This window comes from Anabrus simplex, chromosome 10, assembly GCF_040414725.1.
Source record: "Anabrus simplex isolate iqAnaSimp1 chromosome 10, ASM4041472v1, whole genome shotgun sequence".
In the NCBI taxonomy this organism is placed as follows: Eukaryota; Metazoa; Arthropoda; class Insecta; order Orthoptera; family Tettigoniidae; genus Anabrus; species Anabrus simplex.
The window spans coordinates 39,401,912-39,428,638 of NC_090274.1; the positions used below are offsets into that span (position 1 = coordinate 39,401,912).

Here is a 26,727-nt window from a genome sequence, read left to right on the forward strand (position 1 = left end):
TCAACATACAAGACGCAACTAGGAATTTCCAGTTCAAACACAGTGTTATAAGAAGATGGTTTATATTTCTACGTTCCATGTTATCGAAACATTTCTAGTCATCAATTATAACATGTTTTTATAAATGTTTATTAGCCGTAAGTGTCAACCAAGGTAGACATAAGTAAGTTCTTACGCCTATTCTCCACCCACTGCCTCGTCTCCTCCCACGTTTTCAAAGGTTCAACGTTTGCTAGAGATTGTTTTAAGATTCACATGGAATAATATGTCTCTGTACTCTTACAAATTTCTACCTAAACCATAAAAGTGTAGCTGCTGATGTTTAATCAATTTAAACGAAACCTGTTCCCTACTACTTACAAATTTAAATTTGTCAAAGACAAAATAAAAAGTATAGATTAGGTGGAAGAATTTCTCTGCTTGATTTATTGATTAACTAGCTGATGTACCCGTGCTTCGCTATGGGATTCTCAGAAAGACTGACTTGGTGGTTTTCCTAACTGAATTCAACATAGGTCATTACAAAAACGTCAGTATAAGTGATAGGAAAATTAATAACTTCTTACATAACTACACTAACTTTCGACATAACTAAAGTTATGTTAGTTATGTTGTATTTATCGATACGACCACTAATAACATAAATAACTTATTTGAGAATTACATTTCAGGCCTTCCCCTAAACTACCATTTAAGTCAGTGTGAATAAAATTATTGATGGCCTAGATTATAGCGACTTATTACACCGACTTTTGCATATCTATTTTCATTTTAAGACACGACCACTAATAGCATAAATATTTGAGAATTAAATTTCAGGCCTTCCCCTAAACTACCATTTCACTCAGCGTGAATAAAATAATTTATAGCCTAGATTGTAGTGGTTCATCACCCGACTGTACATATCGATTTTCATTAAATTCTCTTCAGCCGTTTTCTCGTGATGCGTGTACATACATACATACATACATACAGACAGACAGACAGACAGACAGACGGAAATTATGGAAAAGTAAAAAATACATTTCCTTATTACTGTGGATATGACCGATACAGAAATACCATTCTTTTCAAATTCTGAGCAATGTACAGACAAAACTCTTTATTTTATATATATAGATTTCATCGATACGGACGATGAAGTGGATGGTTTGCAAAAGATCAAAGAACGTGTGAAACTGTTCATAATCAGGCTTTCATTCTTTATTTGAGACACAGCCTCATGGAAAAGTGTTTATAAGATAATAATATCGTCGCTGTTACAGCGAAACCTCGTGTATCTCCCAATGCTCTTTCTATCCATTATTTGTCTTAAGACTGGTCACACTTCCCAGCCACATAGATGGATATGCAGTCCATAAGCACAACGTTCGTTGTATTCATTTTTCCTATGGTTATCCCTTAAGAAAAGTGAAGCTTAACGTGCCGCGATGTAGAAATGTATGATTACGTGACGTATTTACGCACTCTTACAGTATAATGTATATATGGTTCATTTTTCTTTACACATTTGCATAGGAAAATGAACCCAGCGAAAATTGTACTGATGGACTGCATATGCCTATGTGGGTGGGAGGCGTGTGAAGCCACGGCTAAAGCCACTGAGCCCCCGCGTCGGTTAAACTTGCTACGCGCTAATAGGCACGAACAGCACGTCGAAAACTTCGACCGTCATTTTCTCCGTAACGGTCGAGTGCCCACGGATAAGCCGAAACATGTGTTCGCTTATTTTGGACTTCTTTCATTGGGCGAAGTTTCTGCGAAATCGGGTGTTACATTGGCGGGTTCCCCTCGCAAGCCTTGTCCTTACATTCGCTTACGCTCTCTTGTGTAGATAATCTGGAAATATTTTGCATTTTAAATATCAGTCATCAATGCTATGCTTTTAGGGCTGTTGCCCAGATGACGTTTTCACACAACTTGGAAATCTATGGAACATTTCTCTCGATAAATTTTTCCAGTCCCTTAATGAATATTTGTCCCAATTTGTTACCTTGAATTCCAGCTTTATGTTCATATTATGACAGTACCCTGCCCTTTAGCTGAACGATCAGCATCACAGCCTCCGTTAAATAGGGTCCTCATTTCGATTCCCGGCCGGTCTGATTAATAAATCAGTCTTAGGCTGCCTTCACACGTACCACTTTGCCAACCACACGACAGTGGTTGGCTGTGGACGGCCTCAAGCTCTTATGGAAGCGCAGTATTGCTTTCACATGTATCACACACTCTGCTGTCGCGCACACCTGTGATCGTGATTGCGAGGCGTTCTTCTGGCGATAAACTTTCCCTCATTGGTGTGCTCTTCCGTTGTAAATAGTCTTTCAATTGGAATAACAAATAATCGAGTGTATCCTGGGTCATTCTAAAATAATAAAAAACTTATCATTGTACATTCTCAAACAATGATACGGTAAGTGAAACTGACTTTCTCTCCTCTTTTCTAATAATAGGAATTCTATTTCGTCTTCGTCGACGTAACAAAAGCCACAGCAATGCTTCCTCTTCGAAATCCATCTCAGTACTGTGTACTTTTTTTTAAGGGTGTAAACTGGTTGGAAAGATTGTGGCCGATGCGAACTTCAAACCACCACAAAGAACCACTTAATTGACCGGGCGAGTTGGCCGTGCGCGTAGAGGCGCGCGGCTGTGAGCTTGCATCCGGGAGATAGTAGGTTCGAATCCCACTATCGGCAGCCCTGAAGATGGTTTTCCGTGGTTTCCCATTTTCACACCAGGCAAATGCTGGGGCTGTTCCTTAATTAAGGCCACGGCCGCTTCCTTCCAACTCCTAGGCCTTTCCTATCTCATCGTCGCCATAAGACCTATCTGTGTCGGTGCGACGTAAAGCCCCTAGCAAAAAAAAACCCACTTAATTGTGATTGAGAGTGGTCGATTGTAGCCGCAGCTGAACCACCGTTTTGTGATTGAGAAGTAGCACGTGTGAAGGCAGCCTTAGAGTATAGGCATTTCAATATAAAATAATAGAATTGCTGTTATGATTCTATCTAAAAAAATCAATTTTTGGTCCATAAAGATGTACTTCTTAAATATCAACCACAAGAAACAGGCTGTTACGAGACACAAACGAAGCGTGTTTCCCTGCTGAACATGTAGGAGATGACTGTCGTCTCATTGATTCATTGGACATATTTTTCACCTTCTCTCTAATAATCCCGTCTGTTTTCCCCCACACTGACTTGGGTGTCACAGACAATTTTACAATTTTAGCACAGATACTAATCTTCTTAAAGTTGAGTTGTCGCATGAACATCCGTCACACGGTTCATTACTCTCACCTGTGAATCAGTCGGAACAGACGGTGTTATTTCACAGTCGAATCACATGTGTGACTAAACTCAGCTGTCTTGCAGAATGACAGTTGTCATGTGCGCGTCATGTCTATGGAGTCTATGGATATCCTTCAGCGTCAACCGCGAAATCTACTGAGGAAGAAAGTGAAAAGAGGGCATTCCTCCTTTCAGCTGTCTCGTTGTTAAAGCTCGAACAAGAATCTTGACACTCCATGTGTCGTTTTGTTGGCATCTTCAAGCCTTCTCGGCAAAATAAAATCGGTAAAGTTTCGATCCACTGGTAGATGGGAGCACAATACAAACTTCGGAATTGGTAAGCAGGCTGTCTAAACGGCATGAATTTACTTCTCACCCTTATTATAGTAACTTTTTAGAAGACAGGATACAGTACATACATTAGTGAAACAAGAAACTCCTCGGTTACCACCCTTTGGAAGAAATTCATTAGTCATTTCTGTTTGTTACGGTTAACCTTTCTTCCCTTCACGTTGAAACTTCTCGTCAATACCACGCAGCCGAGATACGTAAATGGAGCTTGTCGTCCGCGACTTCGGGAGGGTTGCTTTCGTACGTGACCGGTAATTAAACCACACCCGAGAAACAGCGACGCTTCGTCGATTTTCCGATGATGATGATGATGATGATGATGATGATGCTTGTTGTTTCAATGGGCCTAAGATCGAGGTCATCGGCCCCTAAGGGTACGAAATGAAATTACAAAAAAAATCAAATTCATCCACTAAAATAAAATAAAAATGCCATGAAGAATGAATGGATGGACATGAACCCTACAAAAAACAAAAACAAGCAAACAAACAAACAAAAACAGTGGATCAGACTAAAAAAAAAGGTAGTTAATTAGAGTATTACTGACCAAGGGACCATTTATAAAGCACAATGATGCTTGATGTCTGAAGGAGTGCTAAATTCACGTCTCTAAGGCCCCACAGAATGGTACATGTCGCGAGTAAAGTAGAACCATGGTATTTGTTATATTGGGGTACTGATCAATAGCGAAGACTCACGGTGTTCCACACAAGATGGTACTACTCACAAGTATTGCAATTCGTACAGGGAACGCAGACCTATGGTGTTTCTCACACAATGGCGCCACTCATAGCCAACGCAAACCGGTAAGGTTCCTCACCTAGGTGTACTAGTCACGGGTGCCGGTATTCCCGTGCTGTTCCTCACATAGTGGGTACCAATCACAGGCAACGCTGACCCACGGAGCCGCTCATATAGCGGTACAACTCACAGGCTACGCCCAGACCCGCGGTGTTGCCCACATGGGTACAACGCACGGGTACTGGAATCCACCAGGCCAGGCTTTTCACTGCAACTAATCACAAACCTATTTCGTACCAATTTAGTGATACTACTCGCAAGTACATGCAACCCGTGGTGTTCCCCGCATGATGGTACGAATCAAGAGTAGTTTCATGGTTCTAATTCAATCATCCCTTGGTCGCCCCTTGTAGTCGCCTCTTACGACAGGCAGGGGATACCGCGGTGTATTCTACATGTGCGTCCCCCACCCGCAGGGGGTAGTGTGTTTGGTCCGCGAGAGGTATTTTATTTCCCTCAAGTCCGCGGGCAAGCTGGTTAGGACCCCCCTATCCGCCACCTGGGACGCGCCACGTGGGAGTATCACCTCTCCCCCTACTACGCCTGCGTAGCAGGTTCGTGGCCGATTTTCCGATCACTGTAAGTTTTAGTTTTGCGGTTCCCGTCATATTAGCCCCCAGCATCACTGTAACCCTTTCTGTACTTGTTAACTGTTCCTCACAAACCACAAATGCCGTATTTCACAGTTAATGTTGCACAAAATTCGAGTTACAGAGTTTTTTTGCTTCAAGGGAGGAAATGTTTTCTTCGAGAAATTCGTGTAACCGAATTTCGAGTGATAGAGGAATAAATACACATGAAGAATAGGAGAAACGGTCGGGAAATTTAAGTTACTTCGAGATACTGAAAATTCGACTAATAGAAGTTCGAGATATAGAGATTCGACTGTAGAACAGGCCATACATCGTTCTACAGGACGGGCGGTAGCTCTGAGACCTCTGCTATGGGATAAATATCTCTCTTCAAATATCCAGAGAAATATTTACTTAGCGTGTGTCAGACCCATCTTGCTGTATGATTGTGAGGCCTGGGGCTATATTCCTAAAATTCCTCTTTCAAAATTGCAAGTTTTCCAGAATAAGACCCTGAGAATAATGACTAACTAGAGCACCCGTGCGAGAAATCTCGCAGGTTCATTAAATATATGGTGGAGTAGCCCCCTGGTGAACTAAGAAATACACAAATCAGTTACAATATTAGACGGTCTTACTTAACAGTTAATGTAATCTTTGATTTTTAACATTTATGGTATCCACTTGAACGGAAACAAATACATGTGCATTATTATATTGACGAATGTTCCGGAAGAAATTTTTGGTTTTTGGCCTGCTAAATGTGAAATGGACACCAATGATGGCGCGTATTTTCCTACAGCAACAGTATTTGTAAATCGCACACTTCGTACAATTTCTTTAAAGTCATTTCTTAAAGAAATTATCAGTATTTATGAAATGAGAGTGCAATTCGTCACTGATAATGTCTATTCTCTTTCTTTTGAATGCTCGTTTGTCACGATCGGTTACTTGTGAGTGCCGCAAAAGGGATCTATTATTGGGTTGCCATAATTGTCTGCCACAAAACCGGGACAAATACATATTAGCAAATAATTCCTGTGCTTCACTGTACCTACGTAAAGAAAAATATTAAAAAATATTATTTTTAAATTACCAAGTCTGACTTCAGATAAATGGTAAACCGTAAACGAAATTTTTTCATAAATCATTTGTTCTATTCCTTATATAAAAAAATAAAAGAAACTTACTTGCATAGTTTACATTCCGCCTCATATTCACTTGTACCTCGTTTTATTGAAGGAAAATATTTGGCGTATTCATCTTTAAATTTCGTTTTCTGTATCGATGCCACCGAGCTCGATAGCTGCAGTCGCTTAAGTGCGGCCAGTATCCAGTATTCGGGAGATAGTAGGTTCGAACCCCACTGTCGGCAGCCCTGAAGATGGTTTTCCATGGTTTCCCATTTTCACACCAGGCAAAATGCTGGGGCTGTACCTTAATTAAGGCCACGGCCGCTTCCTTCCCACTCCTAGCCGTTCCCTGTCCCATCGTCGCCATAAGACCTATCTGTGTCGGTGCGACGTAAAGCAACTAGCAAAAAAAATAAAAAAATGTATCGATGCCATGCTGAAAAATGTTAAATATTCACTCACTCAGAATATCACACGGAATTTAATCGATTCCTATAGATTCTTCTTCTTCGAACATAGAATAGAACAAGATTCTTTCCAGTATTCTAGTTGAAAACAATCTGTAACACCGGAAGTACGTAGTAGAAAGAAGCGATAATTCGATAGTTTACTTTGACTACTTCATGGATAAGATCGATAAGGTAAAATTTAATGGGTACTTCTTCTTGAGTCTTGACCATTCAGTTTACTCGAAGTTTTAAGAGATTGGACGGGCGTTTAAATTGCATTTCCTTTAGGAGTAAAGGGATTACTTTTTAAAAATCTGGGTCTTATAGCCAGCCGGACGGGACATTATTTATACCACTCTAATGCGGGACAGTCCCGGTTTTCCGGGACGTATGGCAACCCTAGATTTATACTACTGAAATGATATATATGATGCACCTAGACTGACATCTAATAAAAAGATACGAAGCAAACTTCGTACTCTGTCAAATCTCACATCAACAAAATAGTAAAGATGACCAAATCTAGAATCCTTCTAAGCCACTCAACCGACCCTGACATCCTACCCTTAAAAAGGGTCGTAAGGACCAAAAAGCCAAACACACGTTTGAAACACCGTGGCCTTTGGCTCACTTAGGACCGGTTTTAAACAGGAAATAGAAATTTGTTCGGCCTTTTCCTAATTCAAGCTACTCTCTCACTAACTTAACGCATAATTAAACCTCTGAAAGGGGCCGTTTGTTACGAAGGGAGGCCTCTCCCCTACACCCCTTAAAAATCTCCGTCAAAATTTTAATACAGTGGCTTAGCGATGAGGGGTTTCTTCTCTGACGGGAGGCCAAATACCGCATCTCAGCTAGATCGATTTTCCCCTGCCAGTGTAAAATCAGATCTGCTAACAAGTACTATCATGGCCTCAGAAAACTTCTGAAGTCTAAGTTGCTGTTTAGAAAAACTAAAGTCCTGATGTATAAAGTTTTAGTAAAGCCTGCATTAACATATGGTGCTGAGACCTGGACACTCTCAAAATCTGATGAAAGACAGCTCGGTATATTTGAAAGAAGGATTTTGAGGCAAAGTTTTGGGCCAGTGGAAGAAAATAGTGTCTAGAGAAGAAGATATAATCATGAATTGTATACTTAATATAACGAACCAAACATTGTTAACTGTATAAAGATCAGAAGGTTGGAGTGGGCAGGACATGTGTTACGTGCTAATGACAGAATGATAAAGAAGATATTTAATGGAGTACCAGAAGGAATCAGGAAAGTTGGTAGACCAAAGTTAAGGTGGGAATAAGGGGTGAGAGAGGATGTAAAGATAATTGGAGTCAAGAATTGGAAGAGCTCTGCAGTTAACAGTAAAGAATGGGGAAAACTTCTTCGGAAGGCCAAGGCCCGCAGAGGGCTGTCGTGCCAATGATGATTATGATGATGATGATGATGATGAATGTAAAATCAAAGATTTTTCCGACTCATTGGTACTTCTCGGAACGCATAGTTTTCGCCCCGAGACTCTTATTTACTAGCCTTCAAGAAAAGAATACAAGCGGAGGATGGGCGGATGCAGAATGGATCTCGGCCCACAAATAGTCACGAAGAGAGGAGGGGTGACCACAGCTCTACCGTGGCTCTACGCCTCTATATTTGGGAGACGGAGAGGGGCTGGTCCCCACCGCCGGCTGTCCTGAGAATGGTTTTCCCTGGTTTTCCATTCTCCTCCAGTAAGGAGAATGCCCGGACAGTTCCTAGTAAATGCCACGGCTGTCAATTCCCCAACATCGTCGAAAACACGTCAAACACAGAGACAAGGTTATAGGAAAGTGAGTGAGTGCGATAAGGATATGACCTAAATAACAATATCGTAATTACCTCTTCTAACAGGAAACATAACACGCCACTTGCTCTGCAGACCATGTTGGATCGAATGAGGTGACCCAGATTAAAACAAACGGCTCTTAATCGTATATAGATATGTATCATGTTGTACGAATATTGCTACTAACAAGGGTGGTTATTAACTTCCAGCGAGGCTATGCAGCAGGAGTAGGCAACCTTTAACATATGAACAGCTACAGTATTTTCCAAAACGTGATTTACGCTGGCGTTGCCTGGCAAAATGTCTGTTGCTAACATGGATATGTTTTTGGACTGGTGGTCTATCTGGAATTAGCGACACCATTGTAACCATGGCAACCGGTGTTCGTCTATGTATACACTACTACGTCATCAGCGTCATCTTCTCACTGTGTGCTTTCTTCCTGTAACTAAGAGGTTGAGGAAATCTCGTGTCAAGTGAACCCTCTTCTACTCTTCAGTCTAGAACTAAAACCCTTCAACTGGCCGGAAAATGAACCCAGGGCCTTGGAATAAGAGACAGACGCTACCTCTACATTACAGGACTGGCGAATAATAACAATAATAATAATAATTAGATTAGTATAATAGTGGGTGATTCATCAGCCTCTTGCGATTTAGTTTTATGCATCCCGTTGCGTTTACTACAATTCTGAAATACATCGGTTCCTTTTTCTAAACCGTGGTAATATAAAAACTTCCCATCCCCCGCAAGGCCCCTGCTTAGCAGACGAGACCGCCTGGGCGAGGTATTGGTCCTCTTCCCCAATTTTCATCCCCGACCAAATGTCTCACCGTCCAGAACACTGCCCTTGAGGCGGTTGAGGTGGGATCCCTCGCTGAGGCCGAAGGAAAAACGAACCCTGGAGGGTATAAATAAATCAGTCTGTGGAAGCTATCAAGTATGCTACCTTACCACATCTCAGGCAATTGGTGGCAAAATAAAACATATACTTGCGTGGGATTCGAATCTTAGAGTAACGCGCCTCTGCCAAGTGAGCTATTGCGAGGCTTGACATGCAGCGCCCAGTTTCCAGCATATACAATACGTGGCCCTGATCTGTGCTTGCACCTCCTGTCGTAAGATACATGTTCTTCATATCTGTGCTCGTTTTACGGGTTCATTCAGGCCTCGCAATGAATTTAATAGCGCTCACGATTCCTGCAGGTTTTTAGCCCGTAACGACACATCTCGTTATATTATCGCGCTGTAGGGAGAGAGACTGAAGTATTTCAAAATTGTAGTAAACGTGAGGGGATGCATAAAACCAAATCGCAAGGGGCTGGTGAACTACTCCGTATTTACGAGGTCTATAATGTCTTTTCTTTTCTCACAATTGATGAGCCTTTTGTGGATACACTCATTTTTCTCTCGATTTATCGGAACTCTGTATCTCCCCTGTGGGTGAAGTCTTTTTTGCTAGGGGCTTTACGTCGCACCGACACAGATAGGTCTTATGGCGACGATGGGATAGGAAAGGCTTAGGAGTTGGAAGGAAGCGGCCGTGGCCTTAATTAAGGTACAGCTCCAGCATTTGCCTGGTGTGAAAATGGGAAACCACGGAAAACCATTTTCAGGGCTGCCGATAGTGGGATTCGAACCTACTATCTCCCGGATGCAAGTTCACAGCCGCGCGCCTCTACGCGCACGGCAACTCGCCCGGTATGGGTGAAGTCAAAGGATGCATTATCTGTACTCCCGCGTGTCGTAAAAGGCTACTAAGAGGGGGGCAACCAAAGAATCTGCACTCCTCTCGTCTTCGAAGCCCAAAAAATACTCATAATCCTATGCTTTTTCGTGTACGAATGAGAATTCTTTAGAACTAATTTATTTTAGTATGACGCAATCAACACACACGCACACAACTTCCTTTATCTTATTTTCAGAATTTAAAATTTACACTTATACATTTAAGATGTGCCCGCCTCTGTGGTTTAGTGGTTAGCATGATTAGCTGCCACCCCTGGAGGTCCGGGTTCGATTCTCGGCTCTGGCATGAAGTTTGAAAAGTGGTACGAGGTCTGGAAGGGGGTCCATTCAGCCTCGGAAGGTCAACTAAGTAGAGGGATTGGGGGGTAGATTCCTTCCTCAACCATCCTGGAAGTGGGTTTCCTTGGTTTTCCACTTCTCCAGGCAAATGCCGGGATGGTACCAAGCTTAAGGCCACAGTCACTTCCTTCCCTTGTCCATCCCTTCCAATCTTCCCATTCCCCCACAAGGCCCCTTGTTCAGCTTAGCAGGTGAGGCCACCTGGGCGAGGTACTAGTCCTCCTCCCCAGTTGTATCCCACGACTCAAAAGGCTCACGTTGCAGGACACTGCCCTTGAAGCGGTAGAGATGGAATCCCTCGCTGAGTCCGAAGGAAAAAACCAACCCTGGAGGGCAAACAGATTAAGAAATGAACTGCAACCAACTATAAATTTTATAGGTCTTCACAAATATTAGAATCCAATTTTTGTACTACTTGCTCTTCCTTATCGAAATATGCTATGGGTTATCCTGGAAATAAGACTGTCAGTTTACCATATCTTGACGCATACGTCAGCTGTGGCGTGCTATGGTTGCTTCATGCTGCTCCTATATTGTTTCGAACCGCCACTACTAAATACCGACGTTACTTCCGAGATGTGCCGATATAGGTTTTTTTAATTGTTGTTGCTCTAATTGTGAACAATAGTGAGCTTACTAAGTGGCAGTGACTGTTATCCAACACCTATTTACACACGGAATTTTCCTAATATTGCGCAGCACTCCACGACATTGATCGTTTTAAATAGCGAGTAGGATACAACGTGGGTATGACCCAAACCCACACCCAACACGACGAGGCTTGTACGATATCTACTTTGCCTCGACTTAACTCAAATAAAAGCACGAGTAAAAGATATTTGTATGTATATTTAAAAAAAAATAGAAGACGCAAGTTATGAAGTGGGAAGTGAGAGAAGCAATTTGGCACGCTGCAGCTACTCGTAAATTAAATAGGCAGGCGAGAGATCAAAGTTGGAGTGTAGCTAGAGCGTCCTAGAGTCCACGAGCCGTAGCTACACCACACTCCGGGAAGAGGAGTTGCTAATTAATACGTCTAAATAGAGGAGTGGGCAAAGCTGATATTACTCGACAACGTTGGGTAAGGCACGGAACTGATTTAATTTCAATTTCATACCGGGCTGAATACCGGACATTCCGTACCGTTTGACTACCTGCGAAGAGCCAGCTAATCACTTTAAAATATTTAGGATAGGACACTGGAAGAAGTAGATATGTTGTGGGTGCTTTACGGCATTATTTAAGTCTTAATAAAACATGCAGGGGCTGCCTGTCCGAGGCGGTAAATGCGTGCTCGGTTCGCCCGGAAGGACGTGGGTTCGAATCCCCCTCAGGAAGACGTAAAATTTAAGAAACGAGGTTTCCACTTCCGGAGGTGCATCCAGGTTATTTCCTGGGGGCAAAGGCGGCCGGGCTAACCACTCTACCCCCATCAAGTGCCGAGGTTAAGGATAGTGGAAGCCTTTACCTTCCACTCCTCCAAGGGCCTTCGTGGCCAGTACGGAGGTGACTTTGCTTTGCTTTTAATAAAATATGCGCCAACATAATATTAAGTTATTCATTTATGCGACAAAATTTCCACTAGGGCAGGGCCTCTCAGGGTGCATGCACTGTGCACGGTGCAAAAGACGACTTCGCTTGGTTGACCAGAGTGCAGACCCCCACTCCTCGATTTGGAGCAATAGCGCTGTCTCTCTCTTACCCCACGTCTGTCTCCCTCTTCCTTACTTGCTCCGTAGCGCTCCAAATCCGAGCTGAGTTGAGCCGAGTAGCCTCGAGACGAAGCGTTGGTCCGAACCGAGCCGAGTGGGACCGATGCACTGTGCACAGCAACTCTGCGCCGCTGTTTGCACGCGTGAGATTTTGGGCTTTTGAGAGGCCTTGACTTAGGAGTACGCAAATTTATTGTAGTTTCTGTTTTCAATGAGCAATTCGGAGAAGAGTTTCGCCTGCTCATTTTCAATAAAATCTTGTGATTTAGGTTTTTTTTTTTGTCTACCACTACGCAGTCCCCTTTCCGAACTATTCATTCAAAAATATGTATCAGTTTGTACCTCTCACTGACTAGGTATGTAAAAATGCTTACGCGTGCCGCATTGCTCTTTTTTTTCTTTTGTGTTTCGAAATCCACTCATTCACTTCAATTTTTTCAGCAGCAATGTATATAGTCCAGTAGTAATTGTTGCATTAATACAACCTGTAACAATGAATTTCGGTGAATGAAGTAGGAACGGACGATCCGGCAACACTGGCGACACAAAACGCTGCGTAGCAGCAGGTTTTGACCACCTGCTTCCTACGTTGTTCAGTTGAGCATCGTATGAATGCTGTGTGAGAACTGTTTGACACAGTGCGTGTTTAGTGCGTTGGTTCTGAACTGCGAACAGGAACATGAACGACCAAAAGATCAATGTACAGTTTTGTTTTAAGCTTGGCAAGACACCGAAAGAAACGCATGCGATGCTGGTACGTGTTTATGAAGATCAAGCACTGTCCTTGACGTGTGTGTACGACTGGTTCGCCCGTTTTCGAGGAGGCCGGGAAAGTGTTTCTGACAACCCCTGTAGCGAAAGACCGGCGACCGCCGTCAGTGACGAAAACATTGAGAAGGTGAGAACATTAATCACGAACGATCGACGATTAACTGTGCGCATGATAGCGGATGAACTGCAGATTAACCGCGAATCCGTGCGACAAATTGTTACCCAGAAGTTAGGGAAGGGGAAAACGTGTTCTCGTCTTGTGCCACATCACTTGACTGACGATCAGAAGCAGACACGTTTAGAGGCTTCACAGAATTCTGTCGAAACGGCGGATGCGACACCAAATTTCTTGAAATGTATTGTCACTGAGGATGAAACCTGGTGTCTCAGGTACGACCCTGAAACGGAATGGCAAAGCATATGGAATGGCGTTCTCCGGGATCCCGTCGTCGGAAAAAGGCTAGAGCCGAAAAGTCACGCATCAAACTCGCTTTGAAAGGACAGAGATTTGACAATATTTCTGACAGCCAACGAAACGTAATGAGGCTTTTGAACACCATCCCAAGGGAAGCCTTCTTGCAAAGTTTCCAGGACATGTATCGCCGACCTCAGCAGTGCATAATTATGGGAGGCGACTATTTCGAAGGACAATAAGGTCACTGTCGTGTATTGTTCATCTATGTTGATAGTGCAGGACAATCACCGAACTTTATTGTCACAGGTTGTAATTATACTTGTGTGTGTATATATATTTTATATCGTTCCAAGGCAATGGTAACCTCGTGTAAAAACACTTACGGGAAAGCCACGTTTCTCCATCTGAGAAGGGGACAGAAGACTCCAATGGTCGAATAATTGGGCTGTCGTTAAGAAATTAAAATGCCAGGAACAGTTCTCCGCCCACCGCTGTTTTGGGTTTCTTCTCTAAATTTTACTCCGAAGGAGTTACGAGGTTTCTTTCGCCCAACGATGATACAATACATTATTGTTATTATTGGCGAACAGGGTGGTGTAGCTACTTCATCTCGGCGACCTTGGTTTGATTCCCATTGTTGCTGTGGTGGGATTTTCAGTTGAAAATTCCGTGGTGTCGGGAAGGGCAAGTGATCTTAAATCCTCGGCCACAACGCTCATGCCTCAGTGCATGAAGGGACCTTGATCAAGCGGGATAAAGTGCGGAAGATTATTAATTAATTAATAAATTAATTAATTAATTAACGAAGTGGCCACTGAGGATCACACTACAATTTCATTTTTTCTTTGTCTGAAGTTTCCTCTTCCTCCAGTACTCCTTCATATGGGCGCTATGTGTTTCTTTTGTTCATCCGCCCTGGGTCTTCCAGTCTTTGCAGTTCTTTCGACTTGAAACCCTTCCAAATTTTGAATCATGGTCAGAAATGTTTTCCTGTCTAATATCTGAACTTTCTGGATGTTGGTCTTCTCTTTTCCAACCCCGATGCTATTAGGTTCCCAGGTCTAGGGAGTCTTTCATTTTCATGCCCTTCGTGGCCCTTGTCTTTCTTTGGCCAATATCTTAATTTTTCGAGTGTCGTATCCCTTCCATCTTCTTTTTCCCACTGATTAGTGTTAATAGAAGATAGTTGTAATTCCTATTATTATTATTATTATTATTATTATTATTATTATATACACATACATTCGTTTAGCACTCTAGGGAGCACATAGAACCATTAAATAGCACTGGTATTCTTCATCTTCTTGTTCTTCTTATCTTCCCAAAACGTTCACTATGGGTCTGCCGTCTTTCTTGTGTCCATGAGTTTTTGAGTTTCAAACTTTTCTCATATGGATTCTTGGGTGCAAATTTATGATCTCTTGTCTGTATTTATTGCTTGTGGTTGCCATTGTATCAACGTCGACTTTTGCGAGGTCCTTTTGTGTATCCACTAACCAGCGTTCGTCGGTTTCCATTGATAATAAGAAGTATTTTCTTAGTCAGTCGTGAGTCATCCATTCGTGCTAAATGTCCATAAAATTTCATACGCCGTTTGCGTGCGACTGAAGTGAATCGCTCAGTTAATGCCTAAGAGTTCTTCCGACCTTTTTTTGCATCCATATTATTATTATTATTTGGCATCCGGTCACAGTATACTCTTACTTCGGGGTTGCGACGGTAAAACAGTTGGATTTTGGGGGTCCGTCAACCAAAATGTTTGAATGCCACTGCTATAGACCTTAGGGGTATACTGAGGGCAATTACAATTTACTGGTGCCGAGATCGCGGAGACAGAAATAGTGGTATATTGAGTTGAACGGTAGTGAAAACTCTTTGGTATTTTTTGTAATCTTATGTTGGCCACAATAGTGTTATAATCTTTTCTCTCGAAAACTGCTGATAGGACTGTTGTTAAATTTTGCATGGCAATAGTGTGGGTGATTTAGAAGTTGGATGTCGATTAAGTTCTTGAACAGTTAACTTGTTGAGAAATAGTAATAAATAAAAGAAACCACTTTTCCCTTTGCGAGAATCAAGTGCTCATAAATAGTATGTCTCACAGTCATGGCCATCCATCAACGGCTGCTAATTTCAGATAACAATCGGTCATAAGGCACAGCCTGCACGGTTGCTAGGTAACATTGTCTGACCATCCATCCATACCATACTGTGGTTCGTCTGACGAGAAGTCGTGTGGATGCGTGGTGAGGGGTAAGATTTTGCCCATGCGCTCATCTCAAGTCTCGAGGCATGACAATAAACATCTGTTCCTTCCACGGTGACTCTTTCGAATTGTGGTACTGCTGTGATGTTTCCAAAGTGGTAGGGCAATTGTGGTTTCGTTTCACATTTACTGTAATAATGAACATGCATCTGTTTCAGAGAGCTCGCACTGTCTATCACGGACTAATCTTTGTAGCTTAGTGTAGTGTCTGTAACTCGTGCCGCACCTACATACAAGCTGCCGCGACTTCTTGTCAAGAGCAGATAATACATCACAGCCTGCACGGTTGCTAGGGTCACACGTCCATCACGCTAACTTAGGTAACGCAAATTTTCAGATAATCCCTAGCCATGCAAGACATATTCATGTCAAAAAAAAAAAAAAAGATTGGACGTGGCACTAAACAAAATCCGTTAACACAGCTGTTTATGTTAAACTGGGGAAACCGATATTTTGCAGAATTATAAAGCGAATACATACAGTTGGCTGGCTCGGGGAAGTATTCCCGTCCTACGTTTCGTATTAGTCATCTGACATCAAGCAGCGCGGATTGCCCCGGCGTACACATTTCGGAATTACGGGAACACCCTTCACAGGTAGCCTATACTATACTGCTAATAATAAGAGTTGGCGTCTGACAGGTAAAGTTGGAGGGAGGAGCACTGCACGTGCCATTTCACAATGTTGCCACTTTCCAGCATTCCTTTCTACATGCTCTTACCGCTCGCTTCCGGCTCACTTGTTCCCTCCTTCATTCTGGCCGCTGTGATCTGTTGTAGACTACCTGGCCAGGCGGTGTCGTCCCATTTATACTCTTATACAAACAATCAGGTTCTTATCAGTGACAGTGACAGGTTTGGCAACTCCCAGCAAGACGAGCTGCCCTGAAGTGTTATTTCCATGGCAACCGCAGTCGCCCCACCCTCGTTTCCATGGCAACCACACAGCCACTCCCTTTATCCCGCCTCGGCAGGCAGTAAACGGACCTCCCTCTAAGAAATGTCAGTCACCAACTCTTATTATTAGCAGTATAGACTTAACTAAAGTTGGCGTCTGACAGGTAAGGTTGGAGGGAGGAGCACTGCACGTGCCATTTCACGATGTTGCCACATTCCAGCATTCCTTTCTACATGCTCCTGCCCCTCGCTTCCGACTCACTTGTTCCCTCCTTCATTCTGACCGCTGTGATCTGTTGTAAACACCTGGCCAGGCGGTGTCGTCCCATTTGCGATCACTCTTATACAAACAATCCGGTTCTTATCAGTGACAGAGGTTTGGCAACTCCCAGAAAGACGAGCTGCCCTGAAGTGTTATCTCCATGGCAACCGCAGTCGCCCCACCCTCGTTTCCATGGCAACCACACAGCAACTCCCTTTATCCCGCCTCGGCAGGCGGTAAACGGACCTCCCTCTAAGAAATGTCAGACACCAACTCTCATTATTAGCAGTATAGTTAACGACCTAAGTGGTACGAGATATCCCTGACACGAAATGTCCGAACACCATGTGGAATATGGATAAAGCTGGTTTATTTCCTTCTTAAGGAAACAGTTTTCGCTTTCTCATCATGAACTTATAGTAATTAATGGTGTAATTGATTTAGACTCACTTAACTGGTGTCCTGGGGTGTTGGCTCATCCCAAATTAAGAGATATTTTTTCTTTGCAATGTAAATGTGTATATTAAAATGTTTTGGATATATATATACAAAATTATAATATAAAGAAACAAAAAGTATTGAGTTTCAAAACGAGACACTGATTACAGCACAATTGTTAATTCGGATTTTTAAAAAATAATGGTACCAACATAAATTAGCGTTGTAACTGTATTACTAACTCCAGCACAATTTCCATATAGCACATAATCCAGTGACATCTGCCCTTAGTTTCTGTAATAAAAGGACAGAGAAACGCAGCTTAGTAAAAATTCTTGCAAGCATAAATTATTCGAGAAGTATATGAGGTGCTGCTGAATGTAGCGTAACGTCCCTTTCAAAACATTTGACACACACCACTTGTGAAACGGAGTGTTCCTTACAGATTGGGTTTTGACTTTCCGGCCTTTCATTCTTGGACAAAAATGGCGTCTCTTTTGCTTTGAAGCTGGTCCTTCCATAACTAGATTTCAAGGACTTGGGTTTAGTTTCATCAACATGGTCTTCAAACGTACCAGATATCCCATACCTAGCACTCATATCCGTAATTTTAGCATTTGTGTGCTCCAGTATTACGTGATGAGCAGCGACCAGGCTTCTTGCGACTGCGTTCACTTTTAGCCCTGGATAGTCCCCTAAATTATGTTTACGAATTCGTAACGGAACTGGTGCGGCTTTTATCCACTTATATCTACCTTTTCCATGTAAGTACCTACCCGTGGACCCGATTGATTCACTCTGTGCCTCATCACCTTCTTCCGACAATTCAAAATTAGATTCAGTCACTATGAAAACTCTCTCCGTCACTGAAATCACTACCTTGTTCATTATTTAATCCTAGATTAGGGCCTTCGTGGTCACTACGTATTTCACTTCAGTGTCCGGCATAATGTTCTAACTCAATTTGTGGCAAATAATGCACCATGGCCGTGACAGTTTAAACTCACGTACTGGTTTTGTGGGGTGACACTGCACCCCAAAACAGACAATTTTCACGACACAACTCTAGTCACTAACATCTGCTCCGGGCCACTAATTCTCTACCGGGCGAGTTGGCCGTGCGCGTAGAGGCGCGCGGCTGTGAGCTTGCATCCGGGAGATAGTAGGTTCGAATCCCACTATCGGCAGCCCTGAAGATGGTTTTCCGTGGTTTCCCATTTTCACACCAGGCAAATGCTGGGGCTGTACCTTAATTAAGGCCACGGCCGCTTCCTTCCAACTCCTAGGCATTTCCTGTCCCATCGTCGCCATAAGACCTATTTGTGTCGGTGCGACGTAAAGCCCCTAGCAAAAAAAAAAAAAAAAAAAAAAAAAAATTCTTCTCTACTAGACTGGAGATTACTCGATACGGCAATAAACGATCTGCATTATTGTCTACGGGGTGTGGCAGTACTCCACAACACCAGTTCAGGGTTAAACTAGGGAATACTGATCTTTTGTGTGTAATAATTCACAACTGTATTTTTCACCCAGTAAACACGGTAGACTATCGAACATTATAATGTTGGAACTAACAGATGTTTTACATTATAAAACATCAAATGCTCCCAACAATCATGAACTACAGTATGTCCATGGAGCAGAGTGGCTACGGCTCTGCATTCGGGAGGCGATGGCTTGGTTCCACCGTCTGCTGTCATGCAAATCTCACCCTCAGGCAAATGCTGCGACAGTTCCAATTCATAGACCGTAGCCACTCCTTTACCACACTTCTCACCCTTCACCTCTCCTCAACGACACACATCTTCTGGTCAGAGAGACGGTGGCCCGCCTTACCCCTTCAGGGAAAGCTTAACGCAACAAATACATCCAAAAGTAATTAATGGATTTCCCTTTTAATGTTACCCATCCTTTTGGAAAAACGTTTAGAATATCATATTCATCAGCTGCATTCGGGAGATAGTGGGTTCGAACCCCACTGACGGTAGCCCTTAAGATGGTTTTTCCCGCGGTTTCCTATTTTCGCACCCGGCAGATGCTGGAGCTGTACCTTAATCAAGGCCACGGTTAGTTCCTTCCCTCTCCTAACCCTTTCCTGTCCCATTGTAATTTAATTTAACTGGTGAAATTAAATTGTGGTTCCTTTCTGGGAACTTAATTTTTTAATATATGAATGCCACGCTGTACTGCTATGAACGAAACTATTAAACATGAATGTTGCTTCTTTTTTTCCCCTCTAATTAGCGGACGCACGACTCAGACTGACCACATTCTGAGCTGCTACTACGACCATCAAATCAGGTAATGCCACCAACTCTTGGCTCTCCCGTCAGTTATTTTCAGTGTTGCCAACTTTGTCTGTTTAATTTGAAGCAGCCCTTATATGCTGTATACATTCCTGTATTGTTATACAAGATTATGAGTGTTATTTTGTTAGTTCAGTGTGTATTTTCTGACATATACGTATTTATAGAAACATGTGTTGTCCTTATTAAGGACTCACGGTCTGAAGTTTATCTCCACTGTTTTGAATCATCCCTAATAATTAAATGTATCCGCAGTGAAACAATAAACCAGTGTGTAAACAACACAGGCCAATAATTGTGTGTGCTGATTTGTCAAGCGCAGTGAAATAAAATCCAGCCAGAAAGTATGGTAAAAAACACTTCGTACCGCAAAACTGATCGCCAGAACTGTTTGATGAGGTAATCAATCCCATTCTTGAAAAAGCTGTCGCACTTTCGACGGAATCACTTCAGTACCCAGTCGTACACGTTCATCGTCCGATGCAAATTTGTGCCCAACACAAGTGTCTTTCTTCTGTTTGAGCATGGGGCCACAATAAATAGACATTAAGTCAAACCGCCCGCCATGCTATGGAACGGCATTATCTTTCTTAATAACAACGCCCGCATCCCCCCCCCCCCCCCAACTCTTGTCAGGAATACGGTTCATCAGAGATTTGAGTGAGAAACAACCTCCGTACTGCTCTGATCTTCCCCTATGCGATTTTCACAGCTTTGGGAAGCTGACTGGGTATAGATGTGTTTCCGTTGACAGCCCGCCACCTTTTTCAAGCATGCCCGTCTCATCAACCAATGTGACAGTTTTGGTAATTACTTTTGAGATATGAAAGTTTCGACTATACTTTTTTGCAGGTAACCCATTTTTATTTGACTGTCCCTTATAGCCAAATTGTATTTCTAGGAAACGGATTTTCAGGTAGGTCTAGGTTAGAATGCAAACGTATTTATCCAAGGCGCAAGTGTATCCTAGCCCGCACAACGGTTCTGCAGATGAGATTTACATAAATATCAGCGATCTAAACTATCAGAACCCCTAAAATTTATGCAACTCACCTACATAACTGTAGAGCGGGTTGCCGATACTTGAGCCTTGTTCAAATAGGTTTGCTTTCTAACCTACAGTGTCAGAAAAAAGCTTTTAAGACCACCCCTTCTAAAATCAGTTTATTAGCTGCCGTTTTTATTACTTCTGTCTATTTCACTACTCTATTAAATAAGCAATAATCTACATTACAATACAATGATTTTGGTACAAGGAAAAATAATCCAGCTGAAATGGCACAAAAGTTATATTCTTTTAAATTTAAAAAAATATCATAAAACTGCACACTTCCTCTTGAAATGAAGTAGTTCTAAAAATAGGATAAAATAAAACTATGTAATTTGTTTTTCTAAGAGATCGTAGAAAGGGTATTTCAGTGCAAGGAATGAATAAAAAACAAGAAGGTAGCAACTGAATTTTTTTGAGTTTAATATTTTTGAAATTGAGACTAAAAAAGGAAAATATCAAAATTATACTTCTAGTACATTTGAAAATTGCCACCTTCCATATAGGTTGACAAAATATGTTCCTTATGATTTTATAAACTCTGTGTAAGTTAGTTTAACACACCTGCTTCACCAGTTATCATTTTGAAATGCACAACAGAGAAACTCCAACATTGCCTCTTTTATAGGCCTAATTTTCAAAACATTAAACCCCCAAAAATGAATTTAATATTTTTTGTAATTTTTTCCATCACTTGCATTGAAATATACCCTTGGTGAGATCTATTAGGAAAAAACAAAAAAAATCATAGTTTTATTTTATCCTATTTTTCAACTGTTGTTGTTTGAGTCATCAGTCCATAGACTGGTTTGATGCAGCTCTCCATGCCACTCTATCCTGCGCTAACCTTTTCATTTCTACGTATTAAGTTTATTTCAAGAACAGACATGCCAACTCCCTCGATTTAAGCGGGAGACTCCCTATTTTGGCCCTTCCTCCATCTCTGCTGATCTCATAGCCTTATCTTCCGATTTTGAGAGCAGATTTAACATTCCTTTAGAAAATCCAAGGTTTTCATCTTTAAGTAGGTGGAGGAAATTGGGCACTGGCAAGACAGATGCAAGCAGCTGGTGGTGTTCTTAAATATGACAGATTCTCTAACGTAATGCTTTTTATTTTATCATTTCCACATAACAATGCCGACTCTGAGACTATTTTTAGCATATTTACAAAGACAAAAACTCGATTCAGATCAAAGCTTCCCGGGAAAAAAAAGAATTTTGGAAAAAAAATTAAAACTTAAAACCCGTTGAACAAGCCTAGTGCTTTGCTCATACATGTAGTTCAGAAATTTATGAAGAGGCCTAAGGCAGTTACACAGTGTAAGTATATTAATTAATTAATGAGAGAAACGACAATTGAGTACTGCAGTGTTTTAAATATTCTTGAAGGTTACGTCATCAATGATGTGTCGTAACATGTCGAGATATGCCGCAAAAATCTCCTATAAAGAAATAAATAAACTAATTATTTGATTAATAAATAAGAGAAATTACGTAATTGACAGCATGATGTGTTAAATATTCTTCATAGTTATGTCATCAATGATGTGTTGTAACATGTCGAGATATGCCGCAAAAAACTCTTGATATTTCTCCTTGTACAAAAATCATTTATTGTAATGTCTCTTATTGCCTGATTAACACAAAAGTGAAATAGAAATAAGTATAAAACCGGGAGCAAATAAACTGATTTGAAGTGGGTGATCAAACTTTTTTTCTGACACTGTATTAGTGCCTAACAATATTTTCTCTATTTACTTTCATATCAAGCACAAAGGCCATGTAGAGAAATATGTTTTCTTTTCTTATTATATATTGTTATATTTGCACTATTAAATGAGTGCTCTGAAGTATCTGAATTTGAAGCTGGGGTGTTCTCTGCTTGTAGGAGTATAGTTTGTGAGAGCTGACATGAGCCACGCACGCTGAACAGCTACCTACCGAGGATTCTTCCAGCTCGCAGTACGCCATATCTATCATGTGTGCGAGTGTGCGTGTTTCGTGTGTCTTATACATTAGTTGTTATTACAATGCACGGTGGTGTCGTTGGTTTGCTGTGGCGGTTGGTTACTTGGTTGGTTGGGCTGTTTTATTTTATTTTTGGTTTCTTATTTTTTTCCTTGGGTAGTGTTTTTATTTTATTTATTTTCTACTTTTCACACGTGTGTATTATTAAACATACAAGGTGATTGATGAGGAATTACAGCCACTTACAGAGCTACTTGCTGAAGATATTTTGAGTAAAGAATGTCATATGAACCGGTGTCCATACCTACAAAGTTACACTAATTTACAAGTTTTTGTAAAACATATTTTTCTTGAGTTCCGTTTGTTGAAAGGGTAATGAAAATAACTAGAGCCCGGAATTTTATGCATTAATAGGTTAGAATGCAAACTTACTGAAGCGAGAAGCAAGTATAGTCTACCTTCACAACCATTATGCTATGGGGTTTGCATAAACGTTAGGGGTACGGCCCATCAGAACCCCTATAATTTATGTTACTCTTTCTACATTGTGGAAGAGCGGGTGGCCGACATTTCCTACTAACCAAATTAGTTTGCAGTCTAACCTATTAGAGCATGAAAATCCGGGCTTTAAAAATAACTCTTCAAAATAAACCTTTATTTAATTTGCTCGTGTTCTAAAGCTCAACCTGTATTTTGAACTCCTTACTTGTTTCGTAAAGAAATTTGTAAATTTTTAATCACAAAAGTGCATTATGTTCCTTTTCCCTTTCGTACACGTATTTTCATTTAGAAGCAAAAAATATTCTAAATTAATTTTTAATTAATTTTTTACAAAATACAATCACGTTTTCTAAAAAAAAAAAAATAACAGGTCCATTTTCCTTCAAAATTGTAAGGACCTCATATGAATGAAGCCTCTACATTTTTCGAGAACATAATAGTAATATATTGTATGCACGTTACAAAGAGTAATATAATTCTAAAGAACAGCAGAGCGTCCTTAGCTCAGGCGACAGCGCTCCGGCTACTCACCGCTGGGTTCCGTGCTTCAAATCCCGGTTACCCCATGTGAGATTTGTGCTGCACAAAGCGGTGGCGGGACAGGTTTTTCTCTGGATACTCCGGTTTTCCCTGTCATCTCATTCCAGCGACACACTCCAATATCATTTCATCTTTGCCCCAGAGAAGTGCGACAGGCGTTCGGCAGCCGGCACATTTCCTATCCTCGCCGCTAGATGGGAGGCTTCATTCATTCCATTCCTGACCCGGTCGAATGCCTGGAAACAGGCTGAGGATTTTCACTGGAAAGAACACGCATTTCTACTATAACAAACTTTTACTCTCATATTAAAATTACTTTGTGTAGCGGCATTAAGTTCAGTAACTCAGCATGTACGGTATGTCACATTAACAACAACAACAACAACTGATAGAGAGGCCTCAGCAACGTTTTCCGCTTCCATCTCTTGGATTCAGATCATCTAAATAACACATTTCACGTGAGGTCTGAAGTGAAGTACGGATTCATTATTTTCCATACATTCTTAAAGGGAAATACAAAACGATGCACTGAATAACACACTTAGTAGGGACTAGGGGTGGCTGAAAAACAATGGAGCAGTTATTTTGTCACTTATATATATATATTTTTGCTAGTTGTTTTACGTCGCACCGACACAGATAGGTCTTATGGCGACGATGGGACGGGAAAGGCCTAGGAGCGGGAAGGAAGCGGCCGTGGCCTTAATTAAGGTACAGCTCCAGCATTTGCCTGGTGTGAAAATGGGAAACCACGGAAAACTATTTTCAGGGCACCGAGCTCGATAGCTGCAGTCGCTTAAGTGCGGCCAGTATCCAGTATTCGGGAGATAGTAGGTTCGAACCCCACTGTTGGCAGCCCTGAAGATGGTTTTCCGTGGTTTCCCATTTTCACACCAGGCAAAGCTGGGCCTGTACCTTAATTAAGGCCACGGTCGCTTCCTTCCCACTCCTAGCCCTTCCCTGTTCCATCGTCGCCATAAGACCTATCTGTGTCAGTGCGACGTAAAGCAAATAGCAAAAAAATATTTTCAGGGCTGCCGACAGTGGGGTTCGAACCTACTTTCTCCCGAATACTGGATACTGGCCGCACTTAAGCGACTGCAGCTATCGAGCTCGGTGGTTATATAATCGTAACAGTTCACGTTTGTAACAGACATACAAATAACGTGTTACTGTTACTTTTCGTAAGGTTAAAATAACTTTCTTAAATGTAACAGTCTTCCTCCACTTCACTGTTCATTGCCAACTACCTTCTAGGAGCAACATTTTTAACCCCCTTCTCAGTCATAACGATCATATTGTTTTTAAATACAACTCCGAACAAAAACTCAAATGTATGGGATTTAAAATGGAGCTAGTTAGAGGAATATTTCAGTTCTCAGTAGAATTTAGTGAAAAAAAAAATAATAATAATAACTTTACGTCCCACTAACTACTTTTGCAGTTTTCGGAGACGCAGTGTGCTAGAATTTAATCCCGCAGGAGTTCTTTTACGTGACAGTAAATCTACCGACACGAGGTTGACGTATTTGAGCACCTTCAAATATCACCGGACTGAGCCAGAATCGAATCTGCCAGGTTGGGGTCAGAGGGCCAGCGCCTCAACCGTCTGAGCCATTCAGCCCGGCCAGTGAAAACTATATGAGGGGATTCCAATAATAAATGTCCTAATCAAGTCCCTAGTGAAGACCCGACCAAGGAAAAAAGTAATTTCATGTTAGAAAATTTGTGACGTCTGTAATTTAGATTTGTTTACTCATTAAGATACAAAAATCGAATTCATTTATAATAATAATAATAATAATAATAATAATAATAATAATAATAATAATAATGGCGTATGGTCTTTTTCTAGTAGACGACCTATTAGGCGACCTGTATGTCTATGAAGATGAGGGCCCTACCTAGGATGATTTCTAATGTTGAATACGCCACACACTCCCAGACCCCGAGCCATTGGAATTAACCATTTCCCGGCCGGGAATTGAACCCGGGACCCTTTGAACCAAGGCCAGTACGCTGAGCATTCAGCCAACGAGTCGGATAATAATAATAATAATAATAATAATAATAATAATAACAATACCCATCAATTAAGTATTGAGAAATTTACCATGAGGCATTTAATAGTTTTCTATCTCTTTCGTTATTTAACTTATAACACTGTAGGAAGTGTAGTCAATGCTGGAACGTTACTTTCACCTGTTATTTATATTTTTTTTGTAACTAAGGTAGATAACAGTTACATGAATATCACTGTATAGTAAGGACCTCATATGAGATTTGTGCGCACGAGCGCGTTAAGGAATAATAGCAATTCTTCTTCTTCTTCTTCTTCTTGCGTTACGGCCTCTGTAGGACCACGGACAGCTCCTTCATGGATTGCATTTTCTTCTTCTCCTCCCAGAACCTCTTCATCCTTTCTCTTCTTCTCTCCCGCTCTTCTTCCGAGATATTCAGTATCCTCTTCTCTTGTCTACTCCACTGGTGACTCTCAATCCTTTTCCTGTATCCATCCCTATCGTTGATCTCTGGCATATTAGTCGGTATGTACTTCCTTTTCCAATTTTCCTTTTCTTCCACCTTGATCCCCAATTCTGACCAATCTTTCCGGAGTTCAACTACCCACTTGGTTCCTGTCTTTCCTCGTGTCCTCGCTGTTGTTTCCCATACTCTTTTCGTCATTCTATCCATATTCATCCTGATATAATAGCAATTATTACATAATGCGCCAATTTTAGCCACTCTCTGCATTAGTTGCATTTTGCATCATTAATCTTACACAGTTTTGCACTACACTTACAAAAAGGCCACCGTCCGCTTGTTGTGAACGTCGCGCGTCGGCTGTCTTTGAATTTGAAGCTTCAGAACCCGAGCCAGTTAAATCAAGGATTGTTTTTGAGGAGTTAATTTAATTTCTTTTTTACCCTTCAAACGACACAAACTCAAGACAGGTTTGTTTTACAAAGAACTTAAAAATATTGTAACTCTGTGAGTACTGAGAATAGCACACAGGTTTGTATGACAATTTTTGCTCAAAATGTTCTCAGGAATCAGCTTTAGTGAATGGCGGCAACTCTTCATGAATCGCTCTGTATTTAA

At 41.5% G+C, this 26,727-nt stretch overlaps 1 protein-coding gene across 7 annotated transcripts in view; it reads left to right on the plus strand.

Annotated features, from left to right (window-relative positions):
* LOC136882126 (RNA-binding protein 24-A) overlaps positions 1-26,727 on the plus strand; it is a 410,943-nt gene that overhangs the window by 285,749 nt on the left and 98,467 nt on the right. For 4 of the 7 annotated variants that reach the window (XM_067154649.2, XM_067154652.2, XM_067154650.2 and 1 more), the window contains one exon: positions 19,505-19,561. The exons of the other annotated variants lie outside the window; for them this stretch is intronic. In XM_067154649.2, coding sequence (XP_067010750.1) covers positions 19,505-19,561 — 57 coding nt within the window. The remainder of the gene's footprint in view (positions 1-19,504; positions 19,562-26,727) is intronic. 7 annotated transcript variants of the gene reach the window in all.